Below are 12,759 nucleotides of genomic sequence, written 5' to 3'. Positions count from 1 at the left end.
TTTAATTTTTATTGATTGAAGAGCTATGGTAAATTCTTTAGCACTGGTTTAGGGGCGGTAACTTTGCTTAAATGTTTGCTTTCTTAGTTTTTAATTTAATTTTTATGAAATTATTTGTTACTAAAAAATATTTTTCTTGTTAAAAACACAAGTGACATTGTTAGTAAATATTTTTACAAAATTAAACTGTTTATTAATATTAATAAGTTATGCATAGAACGTACATTTTTAAACTGAACATATGTTTTTTATAGCATTAATTTTTTCCTAACCTCGATTTTTCCCAGAATGCCGGAACAGACCAGGCAAGTGTTATTAAAAACTTGATGACCCCCGAATTTTGCGGCATGACGGATAATATGGTATGGAGGTCATTGAAATGAATAGCAATTTAAACAGTCGTAAAATACTGGCCTTTTTTTTTTTTAAGTTAGCAGAAGTTGTAAGAATGATTTAGGTGTTTGTTATTGTTACTTTATAAATATATTACACATTGAAATGTTCCCAAATTGTCTGGTATGATTTTCATGGTGCAAAATTTGCTAAAATTTATACGAAGGCTATAGAAGTAATGACTCACAAGTCTTTATAATTTTGTTTTTCTGATAGATAAGCTAACTCTGAATATAATTACTGACTATTTTGCGTGTATTTCTCTTCCTTTCATTGTTTAGCAATGGAATGTTTTGTAAAATTCTATTTATTCTTTAAACCCTGGCAGCCTCATCTTGAGCCAGGGTCACACAGATTCATAAAATAATTACAAAAGACGAAAGAAGAATTTTATTCATACAAATATTGTAGCGATGTTGAAACAGGCATCATGTAAAATAAAAACAGAGAAAAAATTGATAGTTCTATGGTAATTTTCAATGTTTCATGTACTTTTTGTAACCTATTTGTTGAAATTCACAGCTTTAAATTGTGCATGAATTGCAAAGCTTGAAAACACGTACTTCACTATTCAAATTTTATTTTCATTTCAAAGTTTTGTATAATTTAATTTTTTTCAAAAATTGTTTCGTTTAAAAATTGAGTATGTTATTCAACTTTTTCCCCCCATTGTTTTAGCAGCACCTTGAATACACCACTTAAAAGAGTGAACAAATCCTATTCTATTATTTTGAATTATTTGTTTGGTTATGTTTACCATAGAAAAATTGAATAGATAAACAAATATCAAAATTAAAACAAAATGTTTGATCTGTGTGTTCTCTCCTAAGCACAAAGAGAAGTCTCCAATTGATCATGATGCACTTTGGTGTCAACTATATAGGGTATGTAGCATTTTCTTCTTCAATTTTCTCCTTAAATGTTGGTTGGGGGAAGGTGGATGGTCATCTAATACCAAACATCTAATTCCTGTCACATTAACTTTAAATAAGTGTTGAAGTACTGTTTTCTGGCTTTGATCACAACACTTGCGTCCTTAGCCAATCTGCCTGTGTGTAAGTATCCACACCTGCTTATAGAAACTAACCCTCTCTAGCATCCCTGCACATAACTTCTGCTTTTCCTTCCTTCTTCTTTAACCCTGATTTTTTTTTAAGATGAAGAAATCAATGTAAATTTGAATAATGAACTAATTGTTATAAGAAAGCATCATAATTCAGGCACTTTATAGAAATGGACTGTGTAAAGCAGTTTTGTGAGGCTAGTGTTCCTAAAGGTAATTTTTGAGGCTGATTTCAAGTATTCAATCAGAATTTTTTCCATCACCCAGTTTTTATGCAATCATAAGTTTTAAGTTATTTATTTTTCCCATTTCTGAACCATGTAATGTGGAAAACTCATAATTATATTTTGCAATTAAAATCCTGTGATGAAGACAAGGAGCCCAGTGGCCCAGTGGTAGTGCTTCGCACTGCCATGCCGCAAGCCTGGGTTCTATTCCCGGGTCGGGCATGGTCGACTCATCCCTTCAGTGGGATGTACCAAATGTGCATGAGAACTAAACCTTGGGGGTTCCGCATTCGGCTGACCACCTAACCGGAACATCTGCCTAGCACCCCAGAGCCCTTGGTCAGGAAGACTGAGAGTAGGGACGGTAGACATTAGCCCTCATACACATGGGCTGTCGTGGCACTGTTTTTTTTTTTTTTTTTTTTTTTGAAGACGAAGTGTGTTGATGTTGTTATAGTCTGGTTTGCTGTTACTGAAGTGGCAACATGGTGGTCAGTCCCATTGACACCAGTTTTTGCAATATATGCTACCTATGTGAAATCATTTTCTATGCTTTTATTTGTGAATGCAGAAAGAATTGTTTTTACTCTGAGGAAAATAATTTAGCATACTGTTGCAGTATTGACTCTAATGGATGTGTTTCGATTGCAACATCAAACAGGTGAGGATTTGTATTAACTCTTCCAAAACTAGTTTAAAAGCTTATTATAAAATTAAGTCCATTCTTACATAAAAGAAGCATGTTGCCCATGTACTTATTGCATTTTATTGCATATTGCAATAAAATGAAAGAGATATATGAAGGTTTGATAGTTTTATTAGATAAAGTTTAGTATTACGCAGACTGTGGGACAATTAAATCTGACCTAAAATCAAGTCTATCTTAAAAGGAAATTAATTAAAGGATTAACTGCTTGGGCTGTAGTTTTGTCATTTCTTGTGTGAATGGGACAGCAATGCCAAGAAGAAACAAAAAAGGTGGACCAATTTTACCACCGGCACTTCATTTTAAATTACGCCTTTTCAAAAACTTTGTGAAGACTATGTATAACTATTTCTACACTTTTAACTATGTGCTCTATTTCAATACATCTTCAGAATTTCCTCAAAGAAGACCTCTTTGCATTGTGTCCCAGTGAATAATCATTGCGAATTATTGCAGGGCACTTAAGAAGGACATTCCTGATGCCAGATACGGAATGGAATAAACAATCGCTAAGTTTTTATCTTAGTATTTATAAGGCAATGTGTGTGTGTGTGAATATACTCATTTCTTTCAAACTTCAACTGTGTGTCACAAAAAATCTGAGTGATGGAAAAATACTGTTTACATATCTGAATCCAGCGCATCATTTTATATAAAGATTTAAAGACAGGTATTTTTCACCCTGAGGAAAAAATGATTAAGTTTTTTTTTTTTTTTTAAATTAGTGTAGTTAGTTCTTTGAAACTATATAACTTTCAAACAGTGTTATGCATTTAAGTTATTATTGAAGATATTGTATGTATCTATAAAAGGCAATACTTTAATTTCACATTAGAGGAAAAAAAATCGATAACCAGGAAGAAACCTTGAGGTTGTGCTAAAAAGGGGGGTTGGACAAGATTCCAGAAAACTTCACAATTATAATAAACCATTAAATGATCATTTCTAAATTAATCAATCAAGTGTTGTTAGAAGTCATGTTAAAAAAATCAACATTGTTTTTGGCTTGAGAGGTATTGAGATGAATGAAATGCCGTCTATTAAAAACGTTCTTAACCTCTATACTGCTAGGGCCATTTATGGAGAATTTGCAATGGCGAATTCACCATGTCTCAAATATTGCAACTGCAACCATAGGGACTGCAAATGAGATTCAAAAATGTTTTATGTAAAATTCTGGGATAGATAAAGGGGCCCCTAAAAATACATTGTGGCGAGCCCCCAAACCTGTAAATCCTCTGCTGATGGCATGCTATGGTGGCAGTGTGTCACATGCTTTGATCACGCTGGGATGCCTAAAGCCAAATGCAAAAACAATACAATCAAACAAGAGTCTTTGAGATTTTTCTTCCCCTTCCTTAAAAGTTTTGGAAACCATGTCAGTTATTACAACTCTGAAACTTCGTAGCTTTATTTTTTATATATTTCCGAAATATTTTGTTTAAAACCATAAACAAAAGGAAATGCTTTCAAAGCACAAGGAAATACAGAAAAATGATGAAACAACAAAGTTGTGTTTGTGATGGATTATAAATAAGATATGAAGAAATGTAAAAATAAAAATGATTGAGATGAATCATTTTGAAGTCATTGTTATCATTATGAAAGTTTTAAATTTAGATATTTGCGAAAAAAGTATTGAAGAAGAAAAATGTTCCTTTTGCCAGAAAAAGTTATCTTTTCCCCTGTGTCACATTCATTACCTTTTCCAATCAAGTCATCTTAAATATACATTACTGTATTATTGTTTGCAGCAGACAGATTTAGAGAATGAAGTTAATGGGAGCAACAGTCAGACGAGCCCCGGTTCTGCAACCATCACGACGACTGTCGCATCAGATGCTACTAAAGTCAACCAACCCAAGCGTCTCCACGTCAGCAACATACCTTTCAGATTCAGGGATCCGGACTTAAGGCAGCTTTTTGGGGTGAGTGTGCATTTGTTTCTCTCTCATGCCAAAAAACGAAAAAAGTGCCATGTAGATTTTACATAAACAATGTTTTTTTCATTTTTATTTACTTTTTTTCTATGAATCTCTGAACAAGATTTTAAATTAGAATACCATGAAATTCTGCAGTTGATGCATTTTTTGCAATGAAGTTTTTGCAATCGAAGTAGACCTACGATAAATAAATGAGTTGAGTATCATATTACTGACATAATGTACTCTGTTGGCTTTTTTGGTAACTATAAAATAACTACTTTTCGTAAATTTTAATGTCATATTGTTTTGCATTTCAGCAAAGTGCATCTAAAGTAATTTTTCTAATTTAAGTTAGCCCTCTGTTTGTTTTGATGAAGCAAAAGAGCTATTCTCTTTTCATCTTGTACAACAGATCTCTGATCTTAGCTCTTCTCGTGGTTTTTTTTTCTGTTCTTTACTGAATGCCAAATTTTTTTCTCTCTTAAACACTGCTTAGCATCCATTGTTCATGTCATATACTTCACATCATAGATATGCAATCCTTTTTAACCAGGGTTGGCAAGGTTTTGGACACTGCGGTACTACGGTAAAAAACACTGTAAATACCATGGTTTTTACCCTCCTGTCCAAAACTACATTTTTAAAGAAACTGTATTTTATGAGAAGATATTCAATGTGAACATTGAAGTATAAATATATATGTAACATATTTATACAGCTAATTCTAATCTAGTTACATAGAAGTTAACAGTGGCGTAGCTAGACCCGACTTTCGGGGGGGGGTTACTTCTTTTATATATATATATATATATATATATATATATATATATATATATATATATATATATATATATAATCGCTTGGAATTTTTTCCTTTTCTTCTTTTTTTTCTTTCTCTTCTCTCTTCTTTTTCTCTTTTTTTTTTTTTTTTTGAGACTAACGTTTCGGTGGGGGTTTTGTCCCCAAACCCCCCCCCCCCCTTAGCTACGCCCTTGGAAGTTAAATTTTTCATTAAACGTTTCAAGTTGTATCAGGGCATAAAACTCGTCAGTTAAAGTCAGTATTTTTAAAAAAAGGTCAGTATTTACAGAATTTGGTCAGTAAAGTCAGTTTTTTTTTAAAATAAATTTACTAAATAATTAATTTTAAGATAATATTCACTGCCAATTTTGTTTTCATTTTCTGAAAAACTTTTTAAAATGTCAAAAAAGCAATCGATTGCTAATATAGCAGCCCGATTTTGCCAACCTGGTAGTCTGTTTTACTTCATAAAAATCTTTGCTATTTTATTGAATTGGGATGATCTAGTTTTATGGAAAAACCTCCCCCCCCCCCCTTTGATATTTGGTTTGTTTTTTGAAACATTTTCCTGTTTTTGCTCAAAGTACAAGGTAAGATGATTTTTTTGAGCAATAAGGTATACATGACATCTACATTTGTTAACCATATCGAGATCAGTAAAAATTTGTTATGTTTGAATTCTTATTTCAATTTGTTGTCTTTAACTTTCATCATAAGTTCTTGACGTATAAGTGAACTTACACCCTGTCCCAAAAATTTAAACACAAACTTAAAATGCGATTCACAGTAAAAATATGAAGGTGGGATGTTTAATTTCATATATGTATACTAATAATAAACAGTACGTAAAGCACAAAATAAGGTTAATTCATTGGGAAAACAACATGCAGGGCTGCCCACCTATGGGAAAGGGGAGGGGTTATGGCACAGATTGTGCCATTGGAATTTTTTGGGATGTTTGTTTTGAGGGGTATTTTTCTCTTATTTTTTGGGGGGGGAGGGGGGAGGTCTTTTGAGTATCCCATAATTTTGACACTTTTTCTCATAGGCAAGTGGTGCACAAAAAGAGGGGTGGGTCAGAAGTGAGGGGTGTAAGGGGGCGACATCACTGAAGCTGTTTTTTTTTTTTTTTTTTTTGTAAAGTTAGGTAATATTTTTAGATGTTAGAGTTCCTTTACTGATTAAAATATAAAAGTATGGAACATGGCCTAAAAAATCAGTACAGATAGAAACTGTGAACTTCCCCCTTTCCAATTCAAAGTTGCATTTTATGAATTTACGTAAGAAAAGTTCATTTATTTGGCAATTTGTTACTAGAAAATGAGCTTTCTCGACTAATAACGAGTATTAGAGCAGCATATTATTCCAATACAGGATTTGCTGAGCGGACTAAACTGTATTTCAGCGAGACAAAGCGTCTACTGATGCATCCAACTCAACAAATCTGTTGCTCAACATGAATAATATCAATATCATGGAATGGCCATCGGTTAGTTCAAACTTAAATTCAATGTTAAATGTGTGGCAACATCAAGGGCGGATACAAGGGAAGGGCAATTGTCCCTCCCTTGAGGAACCCTGCACCGGTAATTTCTCCGAATTGAGGTCCAAAAACGATAGAGTTGGCCATGTTTGATGACTTTAAGGAAATGAATATGGTTCAAATCTCCCTCCCAGAAATTTTTAAAATGGCGATTTTAAAAGGTCTTTGGTGATATCTGGAGAAAACCAACATTATCAGAGCACAAATTTACAGATTGTATATTTGTGCCATAATTGTGTTAGTTTTCTTTCTCAGCACAGGGCTATTTCTCGATCTTTATTGATGTTTGAAGACATTCCGCCTGGCATTTTTCAAAATTTAAGTCTCGAAAGACGGTATAGTATATATTTCGGGTAGTGTTAGGGGAAGGAATGGGTTCAGTGACTTTTCTCTGGTAATTTTGCAAACCTGAAGTTCCAAAAGGTGCATTTTTTGACGACCTTCAATGATGTTAGGAGGAGGGGGATTCAAAACATTTTCCCGGAATTATTACAAAATTGAATTTATAAAATGCAATTTTAGATTAGATGTAGATCAGATATGCTGGAAGGTAATGGTAAAAAGAAAAAAACGATCACCCGCTCCTTGATAAATTTCTGTATCCGCCCTTGGGCAACATCGAGCACCAAAATTATATGAAACTAGAAGCCAATATTTTTCGACGCAGGAATAACTTAAAACTTATGATAGAAAACCATATGTCTGAAGTAACCAGACCTAGAGGTAATGGAAACACAATTTGATATTTTCATTTGTAACTGTTTCTCGACCTTGAAAAATATTCATAAATTAAAAAGTGTTTGTTGTTATGAGACACCCTATTTTCTAGTTTTCTTAATAAATTCAACACATGTTGTTTTTAAAATAAATAACCCTAACTTGGGTTTCACGTACCGATTATCAAGAATTATCATGAGATTTAGAAAGAATTCTTTATTTGTATGGTGTAGGACTTCCTTTGGCATGCAATACAGCTTGGATTTGCCAAGAAATTGATTCATATGAGTTTCTGCAAAATTTTCTACCATTCTTCATGGAGATGTTGTGAATGTTCTGGGAGAGACACTGGTAGATGATATCGATTACGTATTGATTGCTCGAAAATAGACCGTAACGGTTCAATTATAATGAGGTCAAGCGACAGTGCTGGCCAAGGCAGAGGTTTAACTTCATCCTCGTGTTCATCAAACCATGATTGGACAAGTCCCACTGCATGGATAGGTGCATTATCATCTTGGAAAAGTCCATCTCCTTCAGGAAACAAAATTTGCATCATGGGATGGATCTGGTCAGCTAAAATGTCTATACTTCTCCCCAGTGACCCTTCCTTTTGGGTTTACAACTGGTCCAGCGAAAACCCACGACTTTGACTGCTCATATCATGACAGATCCTCCTCCATGCTTGACAGTAGGAAGGAGAGAAACACGATTATACGCTTGTGCTGTTGTCTTCGCAATTCGTAAGTAGGGAAAAGTGTTAAAGACGATTCTTTAGGCCATGTTACTCTCTTCCACTCATCAATCAACCAGAATTTGAGTGGCACCACTGACACATTTAGCATTAACATCTGTGACAAGTGTTTTGGGAATCACAATTATTCCGTGAATGTTCTGTTTAAAAAGGCGCCTTCTAACTGTAATCACTCGCACTGGTGAATCCAGATGGTGATTGAGTTCTGTGGTCACTTTTGCTGTTGTTGTCCGCTTTCTGGAGCTTACAATCCGCTTAAATACCCGCCGACTTCTTTCACTGAGTTTCTCTTTCCGCCCGCTATTTTGCTTTACTAAGTTTGTCTAACTGCACTTTGTGTATGCTGTAATGACATTAGATACAGTACCTCTAGAAACGCCAAAAGGTTGAGATGTATCAGTTACACTTGCTCCAGCTAGACGCACTCCAATAATTTGGTCTCTTTTTAAAATTTGAGAGGTCCAACATTTCACGCGCTTGAAAAAAATCCAAGACTTCCAGAACTTCAATTAAGCCATTATATACTACCAAAATATATACATTGCTTTTTATTAAAAAATCAGACACCTAGTCTTATTCTTTATTGCTTACAAAGCACATTGAAAAATGTCACTTTTGTTCGCAGGTGTTTTCATTATTTTGATAACTACCTGTATGCGATAAAAATCCCTCCATTTGAATTTTATGCTTATGTCTATATTTTTGGGACCGGGTGTTGTTTTTGTACATGCAAAAATATTTGTTTATTAGTAATTAAAACAATCTTCTAAATGTGTTCTGAGTTTTACTAAAAGATGTTTTTTACCTAAAAATTCACAGGAATAAGTGTATAATGTATACATTTTTTCCGCATTTCCTAATTTAAGAATTTTTCTTAAAGTTGTTTTCCACTGAGGTTTCAAAGAAAGACAAAATGTGAATAAAAAACTACTCTCAATCACTCAGTAATATTTTAAACAGTTGCAAGATCTTTTAATTTATTTTCCTAGTTTCAGAAAAGTGACGGTGTTTGCTTCTTTTTTTGTTTGTACCCGATGGAAGACCCCATAGCACCTACAGTCCTGAAACTTGGAACAAAATTCGAATATACCCCCGGGGGTCTGTACCTCAAAGCCCGAATTCTAAATTTCTAATTAGTTTTTTCATAATTAACTAATAAGCTGAAATTTCATGTTTTTTGCCTAGTTGGGGTGTAAAAATTCCCCCTCATCGCTAACATTATATGTCGCTGGAAAGAGCTTTCCTTTCTGAACAAGATGATGTTTGTTCCATTTCTCTCAATTAATTAGAACAGGAAATGTAAGCGATCCTAATTGAGCCAATTTTCAAGACTAAACTTGATTTTTGTTTCTGCAGTGATGTCATCTTCGGTATACAGTTGAGTTCAAATAGTAGAACTGGTGGTTGCGCTGTTGTCATTTTTGTTAAATTAATTGTGCAAATGTTAATTGATTTCTTTTTAATTTGAAAGTCGCTTGGCGAATTTGGCGATAAACAATGGAGTTGCGAATTATTTCTTTATTTCGCATTTTGGTTTTTAAAGGATATAAACGCATTTTAGTTAAAAATATGATTACTGATTATTTGACATCAGAAGGGGGGGATATTTTTTTTAATTCTAGGGGGGGGAGTTCCTTTTCTCAAACGTTAGCTTTTCTATAGTTGATTTTTTCATATGCGGTGCGGGATTTCCTTTTTGTCTTAGATGTACCATGCTTTTTAACCGCAATTGCTTATCGACAAGAGTTTGTTTCGCTCATTAATTGGGTGGGTTACTGTGATGCAGTCGTTTCCGCCAGATATTTATATTTTATGTTACATATTTGAGTTCGGCAATTTTGGCGTAAAAAGGTGAATGACACGAAATGCAACTGGAAATAGGTATAGAAAATACAAAAAAGATAGATATTGATTAATTAATATTGTTGCCAAATTTATTTAAACAGCCGCCGTAGGCGGCGAACTTGGCATAAAAAAAAGGGTGGGAGGAGAATGGATTTTTTTTATTCAATGGACTTCCTTTAAATTCTTAGCACGGGCATCGGCGTGCATGTACAGTTAGTTATACAATAAATATATGAATTAAACTAAACTTTCAGTCAAAATTTGTACCAAATTAGCTGTATATTATGTTGCTGCATATTATAAACTAAGCTAGTATCTATTTCACTAAGTATGATACTCTTTTTTGTTACACCAAAGTTAACAAACTTTTTAATTAATAACAAATTTTTTAAATTTTAGTCAGTATATGGTCAGTGTTCTATAAATTTTGGTCCGTAAAGTCAGCATTTTTGACCCTCCAAACAGTTTTATCCCCTTTTCGTAATAATAACCAAATTTTTCGACAATTATGCATGTTTGCAAATGGAAGTGTTTAAAATAGTGTTCAATAATTGACTTAAATGCTGTAAATGACAATTTTTTAACTGAAGTAAAAGTATATATATATTTGAGAGTCTTTTATAGCTTTGTGAAGATTTACTTTTCTTGACTATGGTGCCATTTCATGAGTTAAAATTAAATTACTACAAAACTACTTGAGGAAAAATAATTTGTTTCTACAAAGTGTGAAAATACAATAGTTTTTTTTTTTTTGTTGTTGTTGTTGTTGTAGCTTAAAAAATATTTCTAACTTTTTTTTGGACATCGTCATATAAATAATAGCCCATGATAAAGTGACTTGCGTGTTTCAACAATGAAACTCACGGCATGATAATTTGATAATATGTTTTGGTAATGTTTAACATGCATAGAAAAGCTTTACTTTGACAAGGCTGAACTCGATCCGGCAACTTAACAGTTTTACCGGTAAGACTCATTTTTAGGAAAATGAAGGAACCAAAATGATTTGCAACTCCAATAAACTATAGGGGCGCTGCAGCCACTGTCTAATGACAGATGAAAAAGGTAAAACAAATAAATGCCATAACTTATAACTTGCTTTGACGCTTTGTGAATGACGGTAATTTTTTATCGTGTTTGTGGGAAGCTTTCTTTCCTATTCTTCTGAAATTACATTACACCAGAAACTGTCTGAAGCCCATAATTTACCCCAAAGAAAACATGTCGAATGGACTGTTTTACCTTTTTTGATAGTATTGTTAATCACCGCAACGATGCGTATTCGAGCTCTAGAGTTGTAAATTGACGCTATCTACTGGAGATTTTAGGGTTAATTCACTGGTGTTAGGGTTAAAATTTCAACTATCAAAATATCACCAAACAGACCATTGCTTTGTTCAAATGTAGAAACAATTTTCACCCGTCATACCATGACAGGCGACTTTCTAATTAAGATATTTTAAAAAAAGAATTATACTATTTAAAAATTTTCAAAATATGAACTTGTTTGGATTGCATAACACCTGACAATGATCATCTGCTCTTACATTACACATCCTGCTTACTCTAGATTTCTCTGAAGAAGATTATTTATAAATCTGTTGTATCTGAAGTATATTTTAAAATCTTTAAACAAGTATTTTATACTTTAGTTTTTTTTTTTTTTTTTTTTTTGAAACTTAAGAGCTCAAACAGAAGGTATTGAAAAAAACTTAGTAAGTTGTTCTGCAATAAAGGAAAAAAAGTAGAAGATAACCTTTTAAATTAAATTAAGAAATAGAGTGAATCATTATAAAGTGATAAATGAAAGGCATGCTTATGTGGCCGGCATTTATTTTAAAAAATTAAAAGTTATTTTACTTTTCTTTTTTTTTAAATTGCAGAACACCTTACAAAGTTTCCTTCAATCCCTCTTGTTTGAGCTAAGAGAAAAGAATTAGCTTGAAATTGATATCTAATTTAGCTCAATTGGTTGAAGAATAAAGAAATGAGAGAGACTTTTCTAAATTGATACCAAAAAGGTGACTCCTAAAGGTGATTAAAAATCAAAGTTTTGAAAAAAAATCTCCAAAATGTAATTTTCATTCAAAAAATATATTTAAAGAAAATTGAGCTTCTCTCAAAATATCTGTTTGTAAAAAAAATGGACAAAATCTGGGACATGACGGCACATGCCGTTAGGCGATTTGGTGTGAAATGACAACCAATAATCATAGTCAGATTTATCATTTTTTAAGTGTTAAGTGTTTAAGTATTGCCTATGAAGTCACTTCCATGGGCATAGCCAGAGGGGGGCAGGGAAGGGTAATGCCTCTCCCTGGAATAGAGCCTTTATCCCAAATTCATCCCCTACCTTCACCAAAGATAATTTTAAATTACATTTTTAGGACATCAATTTCAAAACTTTTTTGGTGGGAAGGCGCATAACTGCTTTTTTCCTCAGTGCCATAAATAGCATAAAGTGTGTTTATTCTAGTTTTTCTTCTGTGTCATCAAGAAATACTAGTGATTTACTTCATGATTCCTAACGCTGCTTCCTACTGACAAATTAAATCTTCTTCCAATGCTTAAAAGTGATTATAGAAGCAGCAGGGTTCGTACGCTCCGGGAATTCCGGGAATTGTCAGGGAAAATGACACTGCCAAAAATGTCAGGGAAAAGTCAGGGAGTTTTCAAATTTTGTCCTCCAAAATTTTTTTTTTTCCATTTTTTTCCCAAGGAATTAAGTACTATGAGATCTAGTCTTCGTTTTTATTGTGATTTCACGAAAAAAATTGTAAATTTT

The 12,759-nt window shown here is 33.2% G+C and overlaps 1 protein-coding gene across 3 annotated transcripts in view; it reads left to right on the top strand.

Moving 5' to 3' along the window:
- LOC129231536 (RNA binding protein fox-1 homolog 3-like) overlaps positions 1 to 12,759 on the top strand; it is a 191,263-nt gene that overhangs the window by 130,609 nt on the left and 47,895 nt on the right. Inside the window, exons 3-4 of one of the 3 annotated variants that reach the window (XM_054865881.1) lie at positions 1,224 to 1,277; positions 4,144 to 4,317. In XM_054865881.1, coding sequence (XP_054721856.1) covers positions 1,224 to 1,277; positions 4,144 to 4,317 — 228 coding nt within the window. The remainder of the gene's footprint in view (positions 1 to 1,223; positions 1,278 to 4,143; positions 4,318 to 12,759) is intronic. The other 2 variants (XM_054865899.1, XM_054865890.1) reach the window with 2 other exon arrangements.

This window comes from Uloborus diversus, chromosome 1, assembly GCF_026930045.1.
Source record: "Uloborus diversus isolate 005 chromosome 1, Udiv.v.3.1, whole genome shotgun sequence".
In the NCBI taxonomy this organism is placed as follows: Eukaryota; Metazoa; Arthropoda; class Arachnida; order Araneae; family Uloboridae; genus Uloborus; species Uloborus diversus.
The sequence above is the reverse complement of the archived record's forward strand: the minus strand, read 5'-3'. Positions and strand labels throughout refer to the sequence as shown.